The following is a 16,159-nucleotide window of genomic DNA, read 5'->3' on the forward strand; positions in this document are numbered from 1 at the left end:
TTCATTGGCTGAAGACTATGCAATCATACAGAAAAGAAAAGAGAGAGAACGAAGGAGGGGGTGATAATGAACTAATAGCAGCCAGTGAGCACACCTCTCTCTATCTCCTGCTCAGTCTCTCCCACACACAAGGACAACGAAGGAGGTAAGAAACAAACTCTTTAAATTTACAAGATTGTGTAAATCCTGTTTCCTATCCGTATTGGTCCCCGCTGATACTGGGAATCTGAATTTTACGAGCTTTTGATCACTGAAAATCACAACTGCTATCAGTTGCTTTGGCAAGGGGGAGTGCTGCTTCTGTGTGGAGACCAAAGGAGGGGTTGATTCACACAGGAGTGTTATCAGCGTGAATGCTGATGTCACCCACGCTGCAAACAAACAGGCTCAGTCTAGATGTGCGTTCAGTCAGGACCCCGGGGCAGCAGAGCCTTCAGGGGACAAAATCTGATTCCTGTCTCTTGAATCATTACTGCTAAAACAACACATGGCTGATCTGTGGGTGTGTGTTATATCATTGTGAGGCGTTGAAGTTTTTAGAGAGAAAAGCTGCTCCTTGTTTGGTTATCTATTCCATTTTCTACAGCACTGGGGTAAGCATGTAGTGGTTAGGTTAAGTTAAAGATAAGTCACCTGCAAACCAATGCAAAGTCCTTTTAACGTTATCTGTCTGTTGGCAGACATGCTAAAAAAAGCCACAGGTTGCATTGCTAAACTCACATTATTCACCGCGATTTCTGAAAAAGTTGGAAGGAAGTCTGTGGTCTGTGTGATTTCCACATAAGCCTGTCCAACATTTAGGCAACGGACACAAGTGAAATCCATATTTGTAGCCAGACAGGAACTTGCAGAACTCAAACTGTTATTTAATGCAGGTAAAATATAAATTATCTGATATAGTTGAAAGGAATATTTGGCACTGTACAATAAAGATCACCCCCATGTAAAATGTGTATTTTGATTCACAATATCCGGATCATTAATCAACATCTGCACAAATTTCCAACGTGGTTAGATCACCACCAAAACTGAATGGGATATTCTCAGACCAACAACAGGGTTATTTGATAATCTGTCCACTAGTTTTTGCATAATCCTGCCACATAGCAAACAACCACAGATGAAAAAAAATAACATAAAATATGCCTCATGTGTTTCGCCTCCTCTCCAGGTTCACGTCACGTCCATGGCTAACATGACTGGGACACAGTTTCCTGTCAATGCAGTGAACCAGCCTCTGACCAGCCCCAACCTCTCCAGCAGCTCTTGGCAAGAAGAGGCCATCATGGGAATCCAGATAACAGTGACTCTGCTCGTCTTTCTGGTGAGAAATTCTTGGTGGCTTGTACCCTGCTATTGGACCTGGAGCTGAAAACACAGATAGTTCATGAGTTTTGGGACTTTGAGTTCAGGGACTCAGGTAGATAGATAGGTCTTCCCTTAACATCTTTTAAATAAATAGCTTAACATTTTGGAGAAATGCAAAGACTGTTTCTGGGCCAAGTGCACACGCCTAATAAAACCACAACATCTTACACTTCTGTTGATCCGATTTCAAAGAAAACATATAACATGTTTATAATGAACATTAGGTTGTGCCAGTTTGTCAGACGTTATTATTTTTGACAAAGCCAGGCTAGCAATTTCCATCTGTTTCCAGCCTCTATGCTATGCTAAGCTAAGCTAACTTCCTTTGCAGTTTAATATCTATTGAGCAGACATGAGAGTCCTATTGATCGTCTCATCTAACTCTTTCCAAGAGGACAAGAGCTCAGTCCTGTAAAAGTTAAACTGATTCTTTTAAAGTCATCGAAGTCTCAAGTCCTGCTGCTTCTCTCGGCTCCTCCAGGTGGGCATCTCTCTGAATGTGCTGGTGGTCTGGGCACTTGGACTGCAGCGTCACAGCCACCTGCAGCGCCGAGGCAGTGGTGAGCAGACACGTGCCGCCAGCAGCTTCCGTATCTATGTACTGAACCTGGCCCTAGCTGACTTGGTGCTTCTCCTGCGGACCCCACTCATGTTGGGCTACATTGCTCACGACTACAGCTGGCCGTTTGGTCTTGCCTTTTGCCACTTCATCATATTCCTGCGAGGCCTGGGGCTGTACGCCTCCGCCTTCCTTCTCTGTGCTGTGGCGTTGGAGCGATGCCTGTGTCTGCTAAGACCTGTGTGGGCTCGCCTGCGACGGCCTTCCTGGGCTGTTCCTCTGGCCTGTGGACTCATATGGCTGGTAGCCACCATTATGTCTACCCCCTACTTGCACAGCGCTGTCCTGTTTGAAATTAACGGAAAATACCAGTGTTTAGAGAGCGGAGACTTTAACATGGGGCTGTTTCTCACAGAGACAATAGTAGGTTTCATCCTGCCCCTGCTGGTGTTCCTGGGAAGTAACATGGCCGTCCTACTCACCGTTCAGCACCAAGCACTGTCTCCAACATCCACCTCCTCCAGCCCTTCAACTGCACGCAGGATGACCAGGATGTACCACGTGCTCTTTTTCACCATGCTCCTCTTCCTCACCTGCTGGGTGCCCTATTTTGTTTGTAGGTTCCTGGGAGCCTTGGCCGTGGCTCACCCTAATTGGAAAGGGCTGTATCGAAGCTCGTTAATTGGCAAATACATATCACTGTACCTGGTGTACATCAAGAGTGCTGTTAATCCTGTGCTCTATGTGTTTGCTGCCAGAGGCTTAAGCCGGGCTGTCAAAGCTTCACTTGTCTCCACGATTGAGCGACTTTTCAACGACGACTCCACAGAGTCCATACGGAGGAAGTCACTGAAGAACTCACGGATGTAACCGAGGGGTCAACAGTGTGAGTTTCAGGTCGTTTTGTTAGTTCAAAACATAAATGCTTTTTATATTTCTAAAATGTAGATGTGGCTTTTAATTGGTTGATTCCTCCAATAGTGCAGATAGCTCCTAACCAATCCAAAAAGGGAGCCGAGTAACGATGCGAAAGAGGTTTGAGGAGTTGAGTGAAATTTTCAGGCCAGTCTTTTCCAGACCAGTGTGAAGGGCCCAGCAGATGGAAAACTTTGTTGGATCTCGTGACCTATATGTAGAGGAGACATTCTCCTGCTGCACAGATTTGACTGTAATCTGAACTGATTGAGGCTGAATCATAGTTCGACTGCTCCCATTTGTGTCATTCGACCATGTAAGAAACACTGCTGACAGGAGATTAGCATAAAAAAGTTTGTTTTAAAGGGCGTGGATTGATGTTGGCAGAAATCATAATTTCAACATTTTGGGTAAACACAGCTCAGCTCTCATAATTTGCCTGACAGATGAAACACTGGATTCCTCTACCGTGGAACAAGAAGATACATGGTCAGTAAAACCAGATGACTGAGGACTCTAAAAATGCCTCTTCTGTTGCGACACGCTGAAGGCAGGGTCTTAGCTGGAATCAAAAGCCAATTCGTGAACCATCTTGTATGTTGGTTTGCGGGCAGGAAACACCTTCCTAGATATGAAGCCTCAGGCCCCATGTTTGAATATTAGAGATTCCGGTCTCCATAGTAATGGGTGCTTACAATACAACATTACATAATGGCTCACACGTACCGTCTCAGTATGACTCATGTAACATATACTCAGATTTTCTTATGCCTGTATGAGATTCCTATGTTAAAAAAGGTCCTGATCACAGACTGTATATAAAGATGAACCACAGGTCTCCAGGCTGATACATGCAGACGACAACACATGAGTCAGTCCCAGCTGTCAATCATGACATTTCACACCTGTTTTAATGGTATGAACACTACCTTAGTTTGGTACGTGTCCCATCCATTGACATGGAGGAGGGTGCCCTATAACTCAGCCAGCCACCAAGGGGCAATGAAGGCGATTTGGCATCACCTTTGTGGAACTGTTATGATATAAATTTATTTGTTTTTTGTACAGTCTATGGTCCGTATCGACCAACCCGTTGCTACCTGTTCCTACTGAATGACCCACTGAATGTATGACTGTGAGGACAAAGCAAAACAAGAAAACAAAATGGCTTCAATGTAAATGAATGGTGGCACTTTACATGTATTTTCTGTCTACATTAAAACATTCATAAATAAAAGTTGATTTTTTATTAAATTGTATAATTTTCTTACACCTGATCATACAAACACTTGCAGGCTTGTTTGTTGATACTTTTCTACAGCATGCTGAATATGAAGTTGGATATCTGAACATTCATTCAACCACAAACCAATGCATCTCTAGTGTAAATGTTAATTCAAATACAACATTCACTGAATGCTGAGGGGAAAGCACCAAACCGGAGACGAGAAGCAGAGTGTGACTTCAACCTCAATGAATTTCCAGAAGGGAAGTGTCACTTCCACCCTCATTTTTACATACTTCCACAATCTTCAACAAAATCATCTGGTTTACACAACTGCTGTCGGTAGCACTACAATAACTGGTGGCAATGTTGGAGCTGAATTTGCTTATTGAAAAAAGTGGAACTGAGTTTCTTTGAGACCAGGTTATATTTTCACACACTCCAAACAGTGTGTGCACACAATACTTACACCTGTAAACTTTGTTCAAACAATTGTTTTCCGACGGGTGTAAAGGAAGACTTGGCTAAGTTCCTTCTGAACAAGGTGAACCACTGCTGGTGCTGCAGCCGGAGCTGAACAGTCGATCAGCGTGTTTGTGTGCGTGTAGAAGCAGCACCTGTGCGTTCTTAGACTTCTGCAGAATTTCTCCCAGTCTTCGTGCAGTGGCTTCAGAGTCACTGTCTGCTATAATCTTTTTCATTGTCTGAGGAAAACAAAAACAAATATTCAGCACGACCATAGATTGTGTCCTTCTGGTGTACTTTTGGTCGGCAGTAGTTGATAAGATCAACACGAAAACCTAAAGCTCCGGATGTCACTTTATCTCTGTCTTACATGAGACAGGCTTAAAGAAGTTACAATGAAGGAAAAGCTGACTCACACCTTTCCACTACATCTCAACAACATAAATACCTCAAATAGTAATAACATGTATTAAGCAATAAGAACAAGTCGAGCACATAGTAGATATTGTGAAAGAGTGTTTTGTGCACTACTCGCACTCACCTCTGATGATGTTTTGTCTTTTTGTGGCGGATGAGGACGAAGGTTAAGAACTGCCTGTCTACTTATCTGAAGAATCTGTGTGAACCGACAGGAAGAAATTTTATGTGTTAGAAAATCATAAAATGTTATCTCTCCCTCGAATAATTGAGATAATTACCAAACATGAAAAAAATGCTTTGATGTGGAAAGATATATATTTCCTGTACGTGGTGCTAAGGCGTCCTTTCTTAAGAAAAATACCTATTAGCTCAGACCCCACATTTCAGCTGTTCTACCACGCTCTTCCACTGAACCGACAAGATGTGTTCAGACTCGCTCATGCTGAGAGAAATGCAACCACTTCCCTTTCTGGGTCACCTCAATACTAACGTCTACACTAATGAAATGGCCTATTTAATAAATTCAAATCTCAAACACACAAGACAGATTAGATAACATTTCTCGTCCAAACATATCTTAAAACATATTAGCTGCATATTTCAGTGTGTAACTGTTTTTTTTATTATCCTGTCCAAAATGGGTGTTTCCTTTGTGGACATGAAAACAGGCAGCGTACAAAAAACATATTCACACTAAGAATAATATACTAACAGATGGTATTAAAAGTTCAGGCCACATAAACAATTTAAAGCATATTTGTATGTAGTCTTGTGTCACTATGTCGTACCTCTTTAGCCTTCTCCTCCTCTTCCTCTACCTGGTCTCTCAGTGCTCTGCATGTCTGCTGTAAAGAGACGGTCTGCTCCTCAGCATTCTCCAGAGCACGGACCACTGCCCGCAAGTCTTCCTGGTAATAAGGACAACATGACACAATGTGACACAATTTCCTGACATCTAAAATACATAATTAATGAGAGCGCAGCCAATACAGATATTAGGGAGTGAAAATATATATAATGTTTTACAAAGCTGACAATGATTCCTTCGATATTGTTCAACAATAAACTTTATGACTTTACAATATGTTTTACTTAAAAAGAAAACAAAAAATCAACTCCAAGATACCAAAGGAACACGAGGAAGAAAATTCTACCAAGTTTAAACGAATCACCTACTTTGTCCAACCAACAGATAAATTAAACCAACCTGTTCGTTTTGTTTTAGAAAAGATAGTTAAAACTACTGCAAATTAATTTTCTATTAACCAATGATCGTAAAAGAACTGTATAACCCCCAGATGACAGTGTTTCTCACCTCCACTCTGCTCAAACTCGACTTTCCAGCCACAGCCCTCTTGGTCTCCTCCTGGTGATGGTGATGTGAACTCTTCAAATCTTTTTGTTTGTGCACTGGAGCTGTGAGCTGTGCACACTGAGCAAGGAACCTGAAAAAGTTAAATTCATCAGCCAAATAAAAAGTGCAACGAAAAAACCATCAATGTTTTACCTGTTCACTTTCATGAAATAATGATGTTTACATCAATAAAAGGTTGGGGAGAAGGGTGGGGTGATATTTTGATATTAATTTATCAACTTTCACTGGATCAGTCAGTCTCAAATTAACTTAGTACTTACCTGGTTTTCATCAGGTTCAGATGTTCCTGGCTCTCTTTCCTGTCTGTCCTCTTCAAAGCAAGAACAGCTCTGATAACACGGAGAGAAGAGAGTATCTTCGTTATGTGGATTTTGACAAACTTGTGGTGTTAATAGATGGACGGCGACTTATTTGACCAGGTTAACATCCTAAAAACAAATGGTGGGCCAAACCTTAATGACCTCATCCATTTACTTGCATTGTATGTCTTTCATATTTCAGATGAATTAACAGGATAACAAAGATATTTATTTGGAATAGTGAACAACCCAGACACCGTCTGATTATAGATTGAGGAGATCTATATGAACAGAGGAATGGGTGAATGGGATGATGCCCTACTGCTACACTTTCAATCTAACTCACCAGGGCCACAGGTCATGTTCTCTTGAGAGGCTTCCCACCTAATTGTCTGTCTTGTATTTGTTAGTATCTGAATGTCTTTACTGCAAAATATATCTATAAAACAAGTGAGGGGTGTAAAAACTGTTCTGTTGTAGAAGGCAGAGTGTCTATTGACATGCTACAATAAAATAAAAACTGCATCAACTTTTGAAGAAAGGCAAATTTATTTAATAAGCCAAAAAAATAAATAAACAATCCTTCTCAGCGCACCAACGAGAGGCTCACAGGTGTTGAGCATTGAAACTCACAGCAATGACAGGTCCATTATGTTCTCCAGAGAAACGATGGTGGACTGTGGCAACTGCTTCCAGTTATTTTGTCCCTTGACTTTCTTTGCACTCGAAGGTGAATCTTCAGCTGTTCCAGACACAAGAAGAACAAAAAAGTTTGTTTGCTTTGAGGACCACAGACAGAATGGTGTTCCAGCATTAACCCTACATGGTCTCATATGTTTACTATGGCTGAGAAATGAAACAATAATAATAACTGTTACCAAAATATAAATGTAATCGATAGCAATATACCAAAAGTGTGCACTCACAGTATAACTATTGATGAAGCTCAGATTTATAAAAGGTTTTGCTGTTTGTCAAGTGATTGTCTTTCATTGAGAGACACAGATATGTCACCTCCCTCTTGTTCATGGTTAATGATGGAGTTTAAAACACATATATATATTTCACATGAGCAAGTTATGAGTGTCGAAATGACAAAGTAGCCAACGTTGCCTTTATAATAAAGAATCATACATGTATAGTATTCCATTTCATTCTACTTGTTATTGTCTTGTGTGGACATGTGGCTCTTACCTTTCCTCTTCTGTGCTGCTCTGCTGTGGCTGCTCTCGTCCCTGAGCTCCGGGTCCTGCAGTAAACACACCATGAAACATCAACAACAGTAGCTCACAAGTCAACCACAGACTGACAGGACACTACAGACACGAGTCAACACTCACCTGCTGTTGTGCCGTCTGTGCTGTCTGTTGTTTCTTCGTCTCTTTCGTCGTCTTCCTCTTGTGTTTTAAACCAGGAGCTTTGGATGGCGGCCGGCTGGAGCCTCGTACAGGTTTCATACTGTATCTGCTGGCGAGCTGATGGAAAGTAACGTGACGTTAATGTCTGGTTGAGCTAAGCTAACATAAACAAAGCGTCACTGGTGCAGAGGCTACAATAAACATGTACTTCCGTTGTGTTAAAACTTGCCTTGAACACAAGTTGTATTCCGTCAAGTCAGAACTACCGCGGACATGTTAGTTTAATAACTTGAGCTCATGACTCGTTAGCCTCCGAGCTGCTTTTCGCGGTTACTTTCGAATAACGCGCATGCGTGGGACATGGTACAACTTGCCCCGGAGTAGGTCTGTCAGGCAGCGGCTCCTCTTCTCAGGGTAAATGCATTTCATCACTTGTGCTAAAAATGGAAGCTGCTCATGTTAAGATGAAATATTAATATGTGAGGTCATTGATGCATGTACAAACATGGCTCATTTCAATTATACTAGAAAGTTACCACTGCATTAATACGCCAGGACCAAAACGCTACCTGTGAGGAAAAAGATAGGGCATAGAGCACCATCCATTTAAAATAGATTGAAAGGTAATTTACATTATTAAAAAACATTTTTATATAGATCTGTCGTTCTGGAGACATCAAGTATAGTAAATTATATAATATTATTAAATATAATTTGGCAAAACTACTGAATGTTTTGTTGACAGTTGTTTTTATTGATCTTTTTGTTACATTGCTTTTATAACTGTCTTTTAAGGCCATAAATAAAAGGTTTTATTATAATTAACACTAGGGATCTCCCTGCTCATATATGACTCAACTTTATATCAATGGTATATTTATTTCAATATCCTCATATCCAAATATTTTCTTAAGATAATGTTTATTTGCACACTGTCTCTGAATTGTGTTTTACTTTTAATGCAACAAATGACAGAGCATGTACAAGTGTAACCCTGACAACTGTTGATATAGGATGAGAAGCATCTCTCGTCATCCAAATAAATTAGTTCCTTTAGATTTTGGAATGTTTGTCATGATCGTTTTTTTTTTATAAACAGAAGTAAATATTTTTTCTTCAACTGCATGTTTTTTTGTTCTTGACAATTTAGTTGATAAATCAAAAAGACTCAAATTGAATATTTTCAAAATACTTGAGTCACAATGTGAAACTGAAATACATGTTTTATTTGTTTTTTCAAAGCAGAAAAATGGAAAGCGTGTCTGTTTAACAAAATGACAATGGCTCTAATAACGATGCCAAAACAAATATGGAAGAAAGTTTTTACGAATGTGACAGAAAGTCTGGTTTCCAAAATGTTGACTCCTTCTTCAACAGTTTGGTCTGGATGGTGCCACAGTTTATTGATTCCCGTCCCTCAGGTCTGTCATACCCTCCCCGGGATGTGAAATTTGCCAGTGAAGCGTCCGTGGTTGTGCAGGTCAAAGGGGCTGAGCACCTTTCTGATCCCCAGCATGTTGCCCTGCACTATCTGCTTAAAGGTCCAGGGATTCTGGTTGTTCTCCTCCATATCAGCCTGCTTCTGATGCAGCTCTGCTAGGCTCTCTCTGCTCATGACCTGGAAAAAAATCAACGATAAAACATTTTAACAAAGAAATACCAGAGAGAAAAAAAAATGTAGTAAATGTTGAAATGAATTACAATTACAGTGTTCAAAAGAAATAAATGATATATTCTAGACGTTAGTACTCAATATAAAATACTTTCAGGAACACATTACATTTGTTAATATAGAAATTGGCAAAGTAGATCTTTGTTTTCTCACCTTGGCAGGGAAAGGCAGCTTCTTTGCCACCTCAATCAAAATATGCTGCACCTCCCCCAGCTCCACTTTTCCTCCCACCTCCACGATTAAACGACCGTAGCGCACAGGCGTCACATAGTGGTCGATGGCTCCCTTTCCTCCACCCATGCGCTGACCCAGACCTTTACGGGTGAGGGGCTTGTATGGTGCATTGACGCGCCACCGGGCAAATGTAGTCCGGGAATCCATCTTGCGGTTGATGGTCAGACGAATCATCTCTATGTGACCCCAGTGTAGGTAGCCCCCGCCCAGGGCCTGAACATCAGAGAGAGAGACAGCAGAAGAGAAAAAGGTCAGTTGAATCAATGAATCAGATGAAAGTATATCATTTTCATAGACTTTAATGCATTGAGCAGCGGTCACGTTTTACAGTGAATAAATGGACTCACCACGATAGCGTATGATCCTGTAGTGAAGGTATTTGCTGCCCTCGCCGGTCCTTGGATATCACGTAGCTTCTTCATCTCTTTTTTGGCCTTTTTTAAGTTGGGCACCTTGTTAATGAACTTTAGCTTAGGTTTCTCAGGCAGCACCACATCTATGAAAGGTAAACACAAGAACAAAGAAACATGAGAACAACGATAACGTACAGTTTCAAGGACATACGTCTTGTTAAACTGAGAATTTAAAAGAAATCTTGATCAAACTCAAATGTCTGTGAACTCTGTGGTGTTTCCACTCCGCTGTTGACATGCACCCTAGTAATTATTTTGTGCAATCAAACAAAAATACATAAGACAAAACAACAAATACATGATCAGATGATAAATGATTACCACTGAAGTCTGGTGGGATGTCATACGTCTTGAGTCCAGCAGCCAGGACTTTCAAGTGGCTGTACAAAGGACCTGTGAAAACAGAATGATCATATGTTAATGCTTAATTAGCTCAGTTTACATTTCTGAATTTGACAAATGACTGCTTCTGAGTTATAACCTCCGCCAAGGATTATATAAAGTTTATACTATATTATTTAGACAATTATGCTTGTATGGCAATACGTGTTTTGAATGCCTCACAATTACTGCATCAGATAATTGTTCTTTATTTTATATCTTTGTCAACAACTTATAATAATACTGTTAGGTAAATATTATCTTTAGTGTCCTTCCATGTCCTTATATCATTGATCTAATAACTTGTTGTCTATTGGAGCAAACAGCGTTATGTTCTATCTGTGTGTGTCAGTGTTTATTCATATGCACACTACCTGTTAAATATACCCATAGGAGAATAAATACAGCACAGACAGTGTCAGTGTCGTTACCTTGTCGGTGACCGGAGGATCTGCAGAGTCCGGTCAGTCCGCCCGCAGCGGCCTTGATGAATGAGATCATGTCAGTGATGTTTAGCTGGACTCTACAGACACTAGACCGTCACTTCCTGGGGTCGACACATGAACATTATATTCAGTGAATTAACTAAACTGACGTGAGCACGCTCTGAAGAAGGTCGCTGCCATTTCTGCTGCACCACTTCCGGCAGTGTTCCGTCAGAAGAAGAATCACTTCCTATCTGTCCGAGTGTTTTTCACAATAAAAGCCAGACAGAGTTTAAAATAAACCAGTCATAATCATAGCAACAGACTTAGATCGACTTTACAACGTTATTTATTAAGTGTATTAGTTGTATCTACACTAAACTGAAACTAATGCAGTCTGATACAACTTCCTCTAATAATCCCCGTTTTTGTTCTATTCCTAAAACCTCAGTCAAAAACATTTATTACAGTTTGCATGATGAACCAATGTGATGACTGTGAACACAATCCAGACAAAAGCTGCTCCTCTTTACACTGAGAAACTGTAACCCTACAAATTAACCCTACACTATAAACATTAACTTAAAACAGTTTACAGGAAGACAGGGGGAAAAAAACTCTGGTGCGTTGTAACATATAAAAGTTTATTGCCAGGACATAGCATGTATCGTTTTGCCGATAAACAGCTGATTTCCATTGGAAATATCAAAAAAGCACAAGACACATTTTTACACGGGAAAAAATAAATTACAGCAAAGCTACATTCTTCTCAACTCACGCTATCCGTAAAACATGAACATAAAAAAGTCCTGCTGTTAATACATTTGAATATGGGATCTTAAACATTTTATTGTGTATATTTGTTCTATCTTAGTCAGTCACATTCACACTATATGAGGTTTAGGTGAAGTTTGTGTAAGTACACCAGAGTCCTTTGAAGTTTTCTAGTAAACAAAGTTATAATGAACTTTCTACATTTCTCAGATTTTAATTCTTTAAAACTATGAAATATACATTGTTAATATCCATATTTACAAGCTTTCACTTTTCCTCAACAGCACCTTCAGGTTCCTGTGGAACCAGTCGATCAGTGGAATATTATGAAACCACTGACTGGAACGTGCATGTATCAAAACTTCGCAAACACACAACAGAGTACAAAACGTAAGGGGTCATGTGATGTTTACCTTCTGTTGGAACGTGAATATATTTAATTAGGTTACTAATCTGCAATACTTCAGATGAAAACTTCTTCAGGTAGTTGTTTAGTATCTGAAGGTTGAAGACATTTTGTGACTTAATCACTCAGCAGTGGCAGATGCCTCTCCGCAACAAAACATTATGATCGTAAGGCCGCACAGTGGACGTCCTGAGTTTAAATCCCATGATAGAGGAGATCATATTTGGGAATATTCCGAGGGTCGATGGGACTCTGAACAATCATCTTTCCCCGCATGGCTCCTCTGTATATGACTTCAATCAGATCCATGAAATCTTGCTTTGTCTTAAAACTGCCGACAAATTTGGTGTGATCTGGGGAGCTGAAAGAGAGAAAAGTAAAATTATTATCAACCAAACATAAATCCGGGATTATAAAGTTTCATCACAGTGTTCACGCCTGTGGTAGCTCAATGTTTGTATGTTTTGATGTGATCGGTTATTTCGACAACCAGATTGCAGCTGGATTTTGTGACTTTAAATCAAAGTTGTTCAGTTAATAAATTAGTCGATTAACAGATACAAAAATTAGCAAGTGTTTGTAATTTTTCAGGCTGGTCTTTGTCATGTATCATTGTTCAGACAAGACAAGACATTTGAAGGTGTTACCTTTGGCTCTGTAAATTTAATTGACTGAATGTGTAGCGACTAAGCTGCTATTGGCTGCTACTTTAGCTTTGTTTAGACGTGTACGAATGATGAAGTGAAAACCAAACTTTGCAGATGATTTATATCATAATGCTTTTCTTTAGTGTCCATACTCTGTTGCATCGGGCAGGTAAAAAAAAAAAAAGCACAATCCAAAAATATATAAATCTTGAATGAGCACAGTGCTGTTTGCCTCTTCACATCAGCAGCATCTCTGACTGATGACATGAACTTTAATTTCCTCTGGCCGGCACCAGCCTTCAACAGGAATACATGATCAGCAGATTGCTTTTTATATATAAAGTATTATCATAGACCACTGACAAGCAGTTTAAATAGGTCAGTTTGGACTCTTAGCAATCATGATGGACATTTTTTACTCGATTTGACTAAACCAAACAAGGAGTGAGTGAAGTCATCCCTCTGAGAAGCTGTGGCGGTCATTTAATACTGAAAACCTTAATTTTCGTGTATTCAGCATCTCTCTCACCCATAATCCACCTTCATGTGCTGCCCGTTGAAGAAGAAGACGGTGGAGGGGATGTAGCTGATGTCGAAGTATCTCGTGTAGATCGGAGCTTTGTTCACATCCACGATGTAGATCGACGCCATGTTGCTGAGGTCGTGGGAAGTTTTTGATAACTGCAATAAGACAGAAACGACAGATTATCACATTAGCATAAACACACAGACTCTGAGCAGCGGTTTTTGTATCTATTTTTCTTTCTTACAATCTCGTCGAGCTGGAGACAAACCGAGTCTTCGTCTCTGCCGAACCTCAGAACTACGACTTTCTCCGCCACGCATTTAATAACCTCATCTATGTCTTTTTTACAAGTTAATTTCGGCAAAAAGTAACTCATGTTGGCGGCTAACGAAACGTCTTATTTTGTTACCTAGAGGAAGTTACGTCCCTGCCGCTGTGCAACGCTGTAAAAAATTCACCTAGAAACAGAAGCAAAAATATTTGTACTGCAAAAAACAACATATATGTATAATAATAATAAAGAATATTAGCATGATTTATAGTGGGATTTAACAGAGGATAAAACCTACAGTGATTTTCTATTGGTTTATCAATATGCTGCGGTAAGCAGGATAAAATAACACTAAGTTTAATTTCACTACGTCATATTACACTGCGACACCGTGTGGCAACGTGACCTTCCATATCGTTCTGACAAGCATGGACACAGACCAGGTGGAGCTAAGTTCCCGGAAACTTCAGACGTGAAACACGGTTCAGCTTTAACTTGTAATTATTTTATAAAATGTCACAGAAACGGGTCTTCCTCCGTTACTTCCTGTGTTCCGTTTAAACCATTCCACTCGTAGCGGAAGTGTTTATTTCCTAGCCTGAGCTCTCAACTGCAGTTTCTTCCTCGCGATGTTGCGGCTCTTCAACATCCAGGGGTTTCATGAAGCCTACCGGTGCAGTCGGTTTGTGGCATCTTGTGTCACCAGTCGACAGAAGCTCCCAGGCTTTCTCCCAGTCTGTCACCACAGAGCCTCCGTGTCTGCACGCCTCCTCAGCACCGGCAGCCCGGTGTGGAAAGATGCTCTGCAGCCTGAAGGAGACAAGTCAGACGAGCCGGAGACAGTCGATCTGGACAAATGGAAATCTGTGATGAGATCGAACGCTGTATCAGAAGAGAGACAACAGCTCGAAGATGAAGAGGAGGGAAGCGACCAGGATGAGAAAGGTGGCGTTTCTTCCCTGGAGGCCACCAGGGATCTGGTCGTGATGTGGCGGCAGGCTGGGAAGCTGGTACCCGTAGAGATGACAGACGAGGAGGTGGAGGAGCTGTCGAAGCTCACCACCAAGTCCGGCAGGAAGAAGTACCTGAAGTACCTGGCCATCAAGGAGGGCTACAAGCGGAGCCACAAGGAGAAGCAGCAGCAGAGGAAGGTGGAGAGGGAAGCCATGCTGGAGCGAAGGAGGGAGGAGGGCGGTGATACAGAGGAGATGAGAAACACCTTCCTCCTCAAGTTCTGGAGCCGCTCCCTGGACAAAGTGCTGGCCTGGAAGAGCGCCCAGGCCATGCTGTTCAACCAGCCGCTGGTGTTTGACCTGAGCTACTCCTCCAACATGTCCAGGCGGGAGCTGGAGAACACAGTGTCCCAGCTGATGGAGGTGGACGGGTGGAACCGGCGTGCCACTGAGCCCTACCACCTCCACTTCTGCAACCTGCAGCCGGGTGGTGCCTACGAGACGGAGCTGCTCAAACGCTATGGCGAGGAGACCTGGGACCGCCTGCTCATCACCAGCACTGAGCGCCAGCACGTCGATGTGTTCCCCCGGGACCGGCTCGTGTACCTCACCGCCGACTCCCCCAACGTCCTCCGCACCTTCGACCACTCCAAGGTCTACATCATCGGAGCTCTGGTAGACAAGTCCATCCAGTCGGGCTTGTCCCTCGCCAACGCCAAGCGTCTGAAGCTGGCCACGGCCCGTTTACCGCTGAACGAGTTCCTCCACTGGGAGATAGGAGCCAAAAATCTGACTCTGGACCAGATGATCCGCATCATGCTCGCTCTCAAGGATACGGGGAAATGGGAGGAGGCGTTGACGTTCGTGCCCAAGAGGAAGCACGATGGATTCCTCCAGCCACAGCAGCAGCAGCAGAATAAAGGGATTATCCATAACAAGGGCCGGGGAGTCACAAATCATGGGCCAAGAGAGGATGGAGACAGGCTGTTCAGATCTGGAGAAAGGACATTCAAAACTGGGGACCAGGGTCTTTACAGGTCACATACTGAGCCCAGGTTCACCAGCAGAGACAGAGTGGCTGGAGTTTCCAGTGACAGAGAAAACAAAGCAGCTGTGACCAAAGTACGGACTTCGTTTAAGAACAATGTGGAACAAAGAAATAAGGCCAGCAAGCCGTGGTGGAATGATGAGTGAAGCCTTCAAAAACTGTAACAAGTTGTAATAAGGACATTTGAGGTAAAAAGCACTGTGAGGAAATGTTAAAAAAACACACTTTAAAAACGGTAAAAACTACTTTGGTCTTTATTTTTGATCTGATAAACGAATAATTTGTGTTTTCACGATAAATTATAGCATCACCATCATTTATACAGATGAAGTAAACCAAAGTATAACACAGCTTCTTTTTTTATTACAAAATCACCGTCATTTCATTGTTGTATCCTGTTTTGTTTTTTTATATAATAAATAATA

The 16,159-nt window shown here is 41.5% G+C and overlaps 5 protein-coding genes across 5 annotated transcripts; 2 read left to right on the top strand and 3 right to left on the bottom strand.

Annotated features, from left to right (window-relative positions):
- LOC128437681 (prostaglandin D2 receptor 2) lies at positions 1-4,096 on the top strand. Its single transcript, XM_053419855.1, has 3 exons — positions 1-145; positions 1,172-1,324; positions 1,850-4,096. The coding sequence occupies exons 2-3, from the start codon at positions 1,187-1,189 to the stop codon at positions 2,795-2,797; spliced, it is 1,086 nt and encodes a 361-aa protein (XP_053275830.1). The 5' UTR covers positions 1-145; positions 1,172-1,186; the 3' UTR covers positions 2,798-4,096.
- Positions 4,075-8,363, bottom strand: cenpq (centromere protein Q). The gene is made up of 9 exons (XM_053419867.1): positions 8,214-8,363; positions 7,967-8,101; positions 7,821-7,875; positions 7,260-7,368; positions 6,588-6,656; positions 6,268-6,397; positions 5,741-5,860; positions 5,074-5,148; positions 4,075-4,771 (listed from the first exon to the last, which is right to left on the bottom strand). The coding sequence occupies exons 2-9, from the start codon at positions 8,081-8,083 to the stop codon at positions 4,592-4,594; spliced, it is 855 nt and encodes a 284-aa protein (XP_053275842.1). The 5' UTR covers positions 8,084-8,101; positions 8,214-8,363; the 3' UTR covers positions 4,075-4,591.
- Positions 8,364-9,189: 826 nt separating this feature from the next.
- Positions 9,190-11,347, bottom strand: mrpl16 (mitochondrial ribosomal protein L16). Its single transcript, XM_053419880.1, has 5 exons — positions 11,116-11,347; positions 10,625-10,696; positions 10,238-10,386; positions 9,810-10,103; positions 9,190-9,602 (listed from the first exon to the last, which is right to left on the bottom strand). The coding sequence occupies exons 1-5, from the start codon at positions 11,183-11,185 to the stop codon at positions 9,411-9,413; spliced, it is 777 nt and encodes a 258-aa protein (XP_053275855.1). The 5' UTR covers positions 11,186-11,347; the 3' UTR covers positions 9,190-9,410.
- Positions 11,348-11,732: 385 nt separating this feature from the next.
- Positions 11,733-13,899, bottom strand: txnl4b (thioredoxin-like 4B). The gene is made up of 3 exons (XM_053419892.1): positions 13,707-13,899; positions 13,466-13,617; positions 11,733-12,650 (listed from the first exon to the last, which is right to left on the bottom strand). Exons 1-3 carry the CDS (start codon positions 13,836-13,838, stop codon positions 12,485-12,487), a joined length of 450 nt encoding a protein of 149 aa, XP_053275867.1. The 5' UTR covers positions 13,839-13,899; the 3' UTR covers positions 11,733-12,484.
- Positions 13,900-14,097: 198 nt separating this feature from the next.
- On the top strand, positions 14,098-16,009 carry trmt10c (tRNA methyltransferase 10C, mitochondrial RNase P subunit). The gene has a single exon (XM_053422064.1). It carries the CDS (start codon positions 14,363-14,365, stop codon positions 15,878-15,880), a length of 1,518 nt encoding a protein of 505 aa, XP_053278039.1. The 5' UTR covers positions 14,098-14,362; the 3' UTR covers positions 15,881-16,009.
- The last annotated feature ends 150 nt before the right edge of the window (positions 16,010-16,159 follow it).

The sequence above is a fragment of the Pleuronectes platessa genome, chromosome 1, assembly GCF_947347685.1.
Source record: "Pleuronectes platessa chromosome 1, fPlePla1.1, whole genome shotgun sequence".
Lineage (NCBI taxonomy): Eukaryota > Metazoa > Chordata > Actinopteri > Pleuronectiformes > Pleuronectidae > Pleuronectes > Pleuronectes platessa.

Excerpts from the sequence above, each read along its gene's own strand:
- LOC128437681 (XM_053419855.1), top strand. The coding sequence starts at position 1,187 with ATGGCTAACATGACTGGGACACAGTTTCCTGTCAATGCAGTGAACCAG. Across the intron at positions 1,325-1,849 it reads TGACTCTGCTCGTCTTTCTG|GTGGGCATCTCTCTGAATGT; the intron begins GTGAGAAATTCT and ends CGGCTCCTCCAG.
- cenpq (XM_053419867.1), bottom strand. The coding sequence starts at position 8,083 with ATGAAACCTGTACGAGGCTCCAGCCGGCCGCCATCCAAAGCTCCTGGT. Across the intron at positions 6,398-6,587 it reads CTGAACCTGATGAAAACCAG|GTTCCTTGCTCAGTGTGCAC; the intron begins GTAAGTACTAAG and ends TAACTTTTTCAG. Across the intron at positions 5,149-5,740 it reads AGGAGGAGAAGGCTAAAGAG|ATTCTTCAGATAAGTAGACA; the intron begins GTACGACATAGT and ends CGGTTCACACAG.
- mrpl16 (XM_053419880.1), bottom strand. The coding sequence starts at position 11,185 with ATGATCTCATTCATCAAGGCCGCTGCGGGCGGACTGACCGGACTCTGC. Across the intron at positions 10,387-10,624 it reads CATCCCACCAGACTTCAGTG|ATGTGGTGCTGCCTGAGAAA; the intron begins GTAATCATTTAT and ends TACCTTTCATAG. Across the intron at positions 10,104-10,237 it reads CAGGATCATACGCTATCGTG|GCCCTGGGCGGGGGCTACCT; the intron begins GTGAGTCCATTT and ends TCTGATGTTCAG.
- txnl4b (XM_053419892.1), bottom strand. The coding sequence starts at position 13,838 with ATGAGTTACTTTTTGCCGAAATTAACTTGTAAAAAAGACATAGATGAG. Across the intron at positions 13,618-13,706 it reads GTCTCCAGCTCGACGAGATT|TTATCAAAAACTTCCCACGA; the intron begins GTAAGAAAGAAA and ends GTCTTATTGCAG. Across the intron at positions 12,651-13,465 it reads CACATGAAGGTGGATTATGG|CTCCCCAGATCACACCAAAT; the intron begins GTGAGAGAGATG and ends TCTCTCTTTCAG.
- trmt10c (XM_053422064.1), top strand. The coding sequence starts at position 14,363 with ATGTTGCGGCTCTTCAACATCCAGGGGTTTCATGAAGCCTACCGGTGC.